The 9,441-nt window shown below is 24.1% G+C and overlaps 3 protein-coding genes across 3 annotated transcripts in view; 2 read left to right on the top strand and 1 right to left on the bottom strand.

Moving 5' to 3' along the window:
- Positions 1-163, top strand: part of DDB_G0275553 (hypothetical protein) — a gene marked incomplete at both ends in the record, with an annotated part of 1,011 nt that extends 848 nt beyond the window's left edge. Inside the window, one exon of the mRNA XM_638378.1 lies at positions 1-163. This exon is cut by the window's left edge and continues 848 nt beyond it. Within this exon, the coding sequence (XP_643470.1) occupies positions 1-163 (163 nt within the window).
- Positions 164-392: 229 nt separating this feature from the next.
- On the top strand, positions 393-1,465 carry DDB_G0275847 (hypothetical protein; the record flags this gene model as incomplete). The annotated part of the gene is made up of 3 exons (XM_638377.1): positions 393-456; positions 588-881; positions 1,008-1,465. 3 exons carry the CDS (start codon positions 393-395, stop codon positions 1,463-1,465), a joined length of 816 nt encoding a protein of 271 aa, XP_643469.1.
- A 263-nt stretch (positions 1,466-1,728) lies between these two features.
- smg1 (protein kinase, Atypical group) lies at positions 1,729-8,966 on the bottom strand (the record flags this gene model as incomplete). The annotated part of the gene is made up of 3 exons (XM_638376.1): positions 1,729-6,539; positions 6,658-7,046; positions 7,132-8,966. 3 exons carry the CDS (start codon positions 8,964-8,966, stop codon positions 1,729-1,731), a joined length of 7,035 nt encoding a protein of 2,344 aa, XP_643468.1.
- Between the last annotated feature and the right edge of the window lie 475 nt (positions 8,967-9,441).

Raw genomic sequence — 9,441 nt, 5'->3', positions numbered from 1 at the left:
TGGTGATGAGTCAATTTCTCAAGACGTTGAATATGTAATCTTTGATAATGATAATGATGATGATGATTCTGATGACGATGATAGACCATCAAATTCAAATGTTTTATCTTATTCTTTAATTTTAATTTCTTCAATATTATTTATATTAAAATTAATAATTTAATTTTCCAGAAACAATTAAAAGTTAATAAAATTTCCAACTTTTTTTTTTTTTTTTAATTTCCCAATTTTTTTTATGTATTTTTTTATTTTTTACATAAAAAAAATAATTGAGATCATTTTGGGAAAACAGAATTTCTTCACTCTTTCTTTTTTTTTTTTTTTTGGGATTTTTATTTTTTCACTTTTTTTTTTTTTTTTTTTTTTTTTTTATTTTACAATTTTATAAAATTATGTCATTGATTAAGAAATTATCTATTTTAAATTACCCAAATAAAGACTCTTTAAATTTAAATGGTAAAATATAATATATTAATATAATTATTAATAATAAATTCATCATTCATTTTTTTTTTTTTTTTTTTTTTTAAAATGATTCTAATATTTTTCAAATTTTTTTTATTTTTTATTTTTTATTTCATTCATAGAAAGAGAACAATTTATATCAGTTATTTCATATTTATTAGAGAAATTATACAATAGTAGTGATATAAGTGAATTATTAAATGTAACAGATGAATGGGAGAATCAATTTAAAAATTTCATTTCACAAAAACAAATACCAATCAATGTGGATAATTTAACAGATATTAAAGAAAAAGAAAAAGTAGTTACAATTTTCACAAACTTTTTAATAAAAAATCAGTATAAAGAAAATGTAGAACAAATCCATGAAACTAAATATAAATGCCTTCAAAGATATAAATTAGAAAATGTGAATTGTATGTATAAAAATATATATATATATATATATTAAAATTTTGTATTATTGTAAAGCTACTTTGCAATAATACAAAATTGACATTGCTTTTATCATACCAAATATTAATAATAATAAATATAAATAGTTGATGAAAATAATTTAACTGAAGCAGTACATAGTTTAGCAAAATTATTTAATTATGACATTAAACCAACAGATGTTCATTATACAGCTTTATTATCAATGATTGTTAGAGTTGCTGAAAGAAAATTCAATGATGTTCCATCATTAATCAAAGATGAAGAAGAAAGAAAAAAGAAATTAGAGACTACAACCACAACTACAACTACATCAACAACAACTAATAACAATAATGATAATTTAAATGATAATAGTAAAAATGAAATTGTTAATAATAATATTTTCCCATTAGGATTTGACTTTAAGGATGATAAAATGAATAGTGCAGCAACAATTTTAAGATTACTTTATGTTTCAGATTTAAGAGAATTACAAAATAAAATTAATCAAGTTTTATCAATTGTTCAAAATTATACAGCAAATCCAGAAACAAATTTTAAATTGGCTGTTGTTGGTAGATAATATAAAAAATAAAATAAAAAAATAAATATGAAATAATAAAAAAAAAAAAAAAAAAAAAAAAAAGAGTGAGAAGTTCTTCCCACATTTGAATTTCAAAATTTATATTTGTATAAATTTTGAAATTCAAATATATTTGTATAAATTTTGAAAATTTATTTGTGTAACTTTTATTTTTATTTTTTTTTATTTTTTTTTTATTTTTTTTTTACGAGTAAAATTATTTAATTATTTAATTATTTAATTTATAGTTTTAATAATATTGATTAGACCCATGGAGACCAACCTTCATAAGTGGAGGATAGATTTTCAACATTCATGGATTCTCTTATAATAAGATCAATTTGATCTGGAATTGATAGTTTCTTTTCTGTACCTTCTAATTTTAGTCTCACTTGGTTGACAACAGTTAAACCTTGGATACTCTTAAATGCATCCTTTCCATTTGAGGAATCTTGAACTAAATTCAATTCATCAATATCACCTTCACCTCCTTCACCTCCTTCACCTTCAACAACATTATTATCTTCATCTTCTTGACTTTGACTTGAATCACTATCTTGATCTTTATTATTATTATTATTATTATTATTATTATTATTATTATTATTATTATTATTATTATTATTATTATTAGTGGAATTGGTATTATTTGAAGAAATTGATAATGGGCTATTTGGCAATTTTTGTTGTTGTTGTAATTTTGTTGGTGTTGAAATTATAGGATTACTTGAATTATTTGAAGATTGTTTCTTTTCTATAGATTCTTGTTCACCAGCTGCTTGATTCATATTATTGTTATTATTATTATTATTATTATTATTTGTTTGTTTATTTGAATGTTTCCAATCAAATAGTGGGTCATAAATAAAAGTTTCCAATAAATTTAATAGGATATCTTTATTTTTACGTAACAAATGCATAATTTGTATACTTGTTTCTCTAAAAGTTCCTTGAACACCAGTTAAACCTAAGGCATATTCAAAGATTTGGGTCATTCTAAATGGTACTCTCTCTGGTATTTTCAATTCAGCACCTTTTTCAAAACAAATATTATAATCGATATGAACGATTTCACCAGTTTTCAAATCTAATAAAATATTATCTAAATGTCTATCACCTAAACCTATCATATAACCAATCACTGACATCAATGCTAAAGATCTACTATAACTTTGAGTTTTTAAGAATAACTCTGATGAAGAGCTACTTGAAAACCATAACTCCCTTTGTAGAATCCATTTTGGAGTTTCTTGCATTAGTTCATTGAGTACTTGAATTAATATTTCTTTTGGCCATTCTGATCTTGGTGTCATGAAATTTAATCCAGCCTTTTCTAATAATGGTGTAATCTTTGCATAGAATATATCAACTGGTCTAGCTATAATTGGTTTATTTACTATATTTGAAGTTGTAGTTGAGTTTTGTTGTGGTTGTGGTTGTTGTTGTGGTTGTTGTTGTGGTTGTTGTTGTGGTTGTTGTTGTGGTTGTGGTTGTTGTTGTTGTTGTTGTTGTTGTTGCTGTTGTTGCTGTTGTAATTGTTGTTGTTGCTGTTGTTGTTGTTTATAAACTTGATCATTTTTATACCAATTTTTATAAATTGAAAATAATGGTACAGCACCTTCAACCCATTGAATTAAACCAGAACTTTGAGATAGAGGTATAACTGAATAATTTCTAGTTCTCAATAGTTTTAAAGTTGGTTTTTTATCATTCATTAATAATTGATCGACAACATTTAATAATTGCATAATTCTTTCATCCAAATGTAAATCTTCACGACCTTTCAAAAGATAATAATAAAGATTACCATCACTACCAAGCATTGCCATTTTCTTTGGCTTAGTTTTTGTTGGTAATAAATAAATGGTTGGTTTAATTAATTGAATTGTAACTTGATTTTGAATTGGTAAATTACCACTTGATGTTGAATGTTGATTATTATTATTACCATGATGGTTATGATGATGATGATGATGATGAATATGATTAATATTAAAATAATTTAAATCAGTACCAGGCATTTGAGTTATAGTTGGTCTAAATAAAGCTAATGATGGATTAACTGATGATAAACTTAAAGAAATTAAACGATATTGTTGAAATTCAGCTATTAAATCATGAAGTACATCGAATGGAGAGGTTGGTTTATTTTGTTTTTCAAATGCACGTATTGTTTTGTTTATAGTTTCGAAATGACATTTGGTAAACCATTTTTCATGTGGAGTTTTACAAACTGATAAAACGGTGGCAGCAGTTAAACGTTTTAACTTTTCATAAATTGGTTGAAGTAATTCCTGATTCTTTTTCTTTAGAGTATGTTTTAGTATGGTTGGATTCTTTATTGTGGCTTTCAATTGTTGATAGTCATCATTCCATTGTTTAGTATTAATATAGACCCAACCTTGAATTTGTTCAATGAAATATTGCCAATTATCATCCCACAATGTTGTAAGTTTACCTAATTGATAAATGAGTGTCTCTGTCTCTTTTACTAATAATTCTGAATGTTTTAATAGATTCTCTTTAATATTTAAAATTTGTAAATAATTTGGATATTGTTTTTGTAATAATTCAATATCTAAACCATCATCAGTAGTGGCAGCAGCACAAGAACTATTATTATTATTATTTGTATTTGTAAAATTTAAAGAACCAACAATAGTTTGATAAACTATTTTATTTGGATTATCTCTACCAATTCTATTTAAAATTTCAACAACATATTTTTGAACAAATGTATCGGGATGACTTAATCTTGCAAATAATTGTGGTATAATAATTGTGAAAGGACGAGTTGAAGTTAATTCATTTAGACATCTTTCAAATGTTTCAACCAATTTATTACCTGAACAAACTAAAATATTCAATATTTTAAGTGTTGCCCTAATATTTAAACCACCATTACTATTACCATCCAACATACTATACTTTAAAAATTGGAAATATGCTTCAACTGCTGTTTTTAGTTCATTAGTATTTGTATTTTTAAGTCTTAACATTTCATTTGATGAATTTTCATTACCACCACTACCACCACCATTTAATGATTCTTCATCATTTTGTTCAGATATATTACTTTTTTCATTTAAAATCCAATCAGCATAGGTTATCCATAATTTTGAATTCTCAGGTTTAGTTAAAGTTGCTTTCTTAAAATAATATTCTGGATTTAATTGTTCTTGAGGTATAGAATAGTTTGATGATGATAATTCTGTAATAATTGATGGATTTGAATTTAAATATTTAATAATTTCTGTATAAACTTTAAATTTTTGTGTTGATAATTCATCAATATTTATATTATTTGTTGTTGTAGCAGTATTTGATGATGTTGATGGTGGTGTTGTTGTTGTCGTCGTTGTCGTTGTTGTTGTCGATGATGATGGTATTGTTATATCACGATGTGCATATTTAATTAAATCTAAAGTTGCTTCAGTTTGTTTACCATTTAAATATTTTAATTTACAACGTTCTAAATAATAGGAAGATGAATGAGATTCTAAAATTGTATCTAATAATTTTGAACTAAATTTATAATTTTCAAATTTTCTTGATAGTTTAATCATTTTTTCAGTCAATGGTATATTACTTAGAAGAATATCAGAACGTTGTTTAGTATTTGAAATATGACCTCTAACTCTTCTTAATCTCTCCAAGAATCCAATTTGATTATTAATTGGTACCACTCTACTATTATAAACACCATTTTCAATTTCATCCATAATTTTCAATTGTGTTAAATATTGAAATGTTTGAACATTTGATTCTAATCCTAAATAATTTAATGCTTTTAATATATTATTCTTTGTTAGTTTTAACATACTATTAATATTATTACTAAATCCAATAATATCATTATTTGTATTTGTTGTTGTTGTTGTTGTTGTTGTTGTTGTTGTTGTTGTTGTTGTTGTTGTTGTTACTGCTGTTGCTGTTGCTGTACCACTACTACTGCCACCACTATTATTATTATTAATAATATTTGTATTATTAAATAAATCTTTTTGATTAACCATAATTGATAATAATAATTCATCAGTCATAATTTGATTACCTAATAAACCTAAACCTAATTGTTCTCTTTGTAATATATGATTTTGAGATTCAGTTCTCTTTGCAAAAGCATGAGCTTCTTCCATTTCACCACGATAGAATGAACCCAAAGTTTTAATGAATGTATCTTTATAGATTATTAAAGAATTTGATTGTTGTTGAATTTGATTTTGATAATTTTGTAAAAATTGTTCAACCTCTGTAAAATTTGAAATATCTAAATAAGATTTAATAATTTGTTCCAATACGAATGGAAATGATATTGAATTTGATTCCAACATTGGTGGTACACTCAATAATGAACTAATTGATTCTTCAAACTTTTGTTTACTTCTTAATATAACACCTTTCATCCATGGTAATTTTAATGTATATTTATTAATATTACCATTATTAAAGAATGTTGAATTATTATTATTATTATTATTTTTATTATTATTATTATTATTATTATCACTATTATTTAAATTTATATCAGACCAATTTGATAAACCTTGTAATGATTCAGTTTCATTTAATTGTTGTAGGGCATTTGCTAAATGTAATATACAAAATTCCAATTCAAAATGAGCTGTATTTGAATCTAGAACGAATCTATTAGCTTGAATATCTTGAACTCTAAGTGAAGCATGTCTAATGATATCTGGTGTTGAACTTGATAGAATACTAGCTTTCAATAGATTTACTCGAATTCTAGAGAACCAATCTTCACAAACTCTAACGTTATGTCTAAAGAATTGAGTCTCCTTATTGTTTAATGATTGTACTAGAACCGATCCATTAACAGTGGAGAAAATTAATTTCTCCATAGATTCCATAAAATGTAATAAAATCTTTATCTTTTTAAAATCCCTTCTATCCTTATTCAATTGTAATAATAACTTTTCAAAGATTTCAAACGTTTGAAATGCACTACCATATGGTGATTTCAATCTATTGGCAATACAAAATTTACTACATTCCCAAACTGTCCAAAACCAAATTAATTCATCAGATTTTGATATTAATGTTTCAAATTTTCCTAGGGGATGATGATAATAATAATAAATAATAAATAATAATAAATGATTAGTATTAATTAATTAATAATAATGGTGATGATGATAATAATAATAAAAATTGTTATAGTTTTTACATACTTCTATCATCAATTTGATGTAAACTTAATGGTGGAGTTATCATAGTTGATTGAGCAGCTAAATATTGTTGTGATAATATTTTATTTTGTTCATTGAATAATATTGAGATTACATTAAAACTATCGAATAAATCGATTAGATACTTTGTTAAAGAATCAAAAGATGGTTGATCTTTACCAATTCCCATGATCCAATCAAATATCTTTTTAAAAATTTGACCATTAAAAAATGGTTGACTTGTTGATCCCATTATCAATAGTTTATAAGGTAATGATATGTCATTAACTTTATGATTTAAATTCTTTTGATGGTTTAAATCGAAATATGATACCATCTTACTTAATAATGTTAAATAACTTAATTTAACTTGTTCACTTGGATCTGATAATCTATATATTAAAATGTAAATGTATTAATATATATATTCTTTATTCTATCATTATATCTTTAATGATTATATTTAAAATTACTTACTTAAATAATGTAATATTTAATAATTTTTGAATTTGATCCTCATTTAAATAACCTTTTAAAACCAATGTTGTAAATACAGTAGATAAGGTTATTTGATGTTGAACTACTGTAGAATAAACTAATGCTATTAACTTTCTAAATAATTCTTTATTAAATTTGAAAATATAACCTACTGTTGTTGGTGCTATCACTGCTGATGATGATGATGATAATGATAATGATGATTGTGTTGATGCTGGTGGTGATAATGATGAAGAAGATGTTGATAGTGTTGGTGTTGTCGTTGTTGCAGCTGCTGCTGTAGAAGTATTTGATGTTGTTGCAGTTGTTGCAGTTGTTGCAGTTGTTGTATTTGGTACTACAATTGTTGGTTCATTACTAACACTAATTGATAAAATACATTCGAAAAGGTATAAATTTGACTCAATGATTGAAACATCAGTTTTTTTAAATTCATTAATTAATATAGTATTAATGATTCTTTCCTCTTCCTCCATTTTAGTAGTTGTTGTTGGTGTTAGATTTGGTGGTGAAGGTGTTGCATATTTATATTTTATGATATCACCAATCGATACCAATACCGTTGGAATTACCAATGAAATGATTGGTTGTGGTATTGGTTTTGAAGTTTTACTCTCTTTCTCTTTCTCTTGTAATTGTCTTTGTTGTTCAGAGATTGCTTGATTAATTTGTATATATAAATCAAAGATATGAGTTTTAATTGAATCTTGGTACATTGATACCTTGAAATAAATCTTTATCAATAACTTTAAATTATACTCCAAAACTCTAATATTAAAATTATCACTATCATTATCATCTTTTGGTAATGATTTTGGTCTAACCATTTGATCAATTTCATTTAATTGTGATTGTTGTGATTGTTGTGGTTGTTGTTGTTTATCAGGTTTAATAAAAGATAATAAACTTGAAAATGGTAAATAAAGTGAAGAACCTTCATGATCTAATTGTTGTTGTAATTGTAATTGTTGTAATTGCTGTTGTTGTAATTGTTTTTCATTAATCTTATCTTTATTTCTTCTACCTCTTTCTCTTTCTTTATCTCCTCTTTTAGATGGTTTAGTTGATGTAGTTGTTGTTGTTGTTGTTGATGATGGAGTATTTGGTGATGATGTATTTTGAATTGGTAATTGATGTTGTTGATTATAATTATAAACTACTAAATTTCTTTTTGTATCATTTATTATATTTAATAATAATAACTTTAGAATATAATTATTTTCATCAATGATCATATTATAAAAATATTCGATATTCTCTTTTGTATTATTAATAGTATCCGATAGATCAGGTATTAATATACTTTGTAATGATGATAAAACAGTTTCTCTAATATTATTTTTTGGATGAAATCTATTCCTAAACAATGTTTCAATAGATTCTTTACCAACTTTTAATGGTAAATTTAACATTGAGGATGATGTTGATTGTGATGTTGTAATAGGTGTTGGCGTTATTGCTGTTGCTGTTGCTGTTGTTGTTGTTGTAGTTTGTTGTGGTGGTGGTACTTGTTGTTGTTGTTGTTGTGCTGAAGAAATGATTGGTGTGGAAATCATCATAATATTATTTGATACATTATTGGATGCCGCTAATTTATATTGATTTGATAAAATAGATGGCAATGATGCTGATGAGCCTGGTATAAATGGTACTGATGAAGCTGATAGTTTAATACTACCACTGGTTTTTAAACAATTAACATTGTTATTAGGTGTGGTTGTGGTTGTAGTTGTGTTGTTGATGCTATTTTTAGTGGCTGTCAAGGTATTATTTTCGGTGTTGCAACTATCATTGCTGCTATTTGAATCATTCATTTAAATGAAACAATTTAATTTTTTTTATATTTTCTTTTTTTTTTTTTTATTATTATTTATTTTATTTATTTTTATTAAATTTATAAACAAAATATTAACTACAATTTTGAAAGAAAAAAAAAAAAGTAGGAAATATGAAAAGGTTAAGTTCTCTCTTGGGTATTTAATTAAAAAAAAAAATGAAAAAAAAAAAAAAAAATGAAAAAAAAAAAATGAAAAAAAAAAAAAAAATAAAAAAAAAAAAATTAAAAAAAAAATTTTAATATTAACACAACAAATTCAAAAATGTAGGATTTTGTTAAATGTGAGAATTTTTAAATGGCAAAAAAAAAAATTTTGCTTTTATGCCTATGTTTTAAAAAATTAAAACCTGTTTCTACAAAATAAAGTTAAAAATAAATATTTAATAGTGTGTTTTAAATTGTGGTATTTTATTAAAATAAAAAAAAAAAAAAAAATTAATCCAAAACAGCAA

The sequence above is a fragment of the Dictyostelium discoideum genome (genome assembly GCF_000004695.1).
Source record: "Dictyostelium discoideum AX4 chromosome 2 chromosome, whole genome shotgun sequence".
Classification (NCBI taxonomy): domain Eukaryota; phylum Evosea; class Eumycetozoa; order Dictyosteliales; family Dictyosteliaceae; genus Dictyostelium; species Dictyostelium discoideum.
This window is presented reverse-complemented; position numbering and strand designations above follow the sequence as displayed.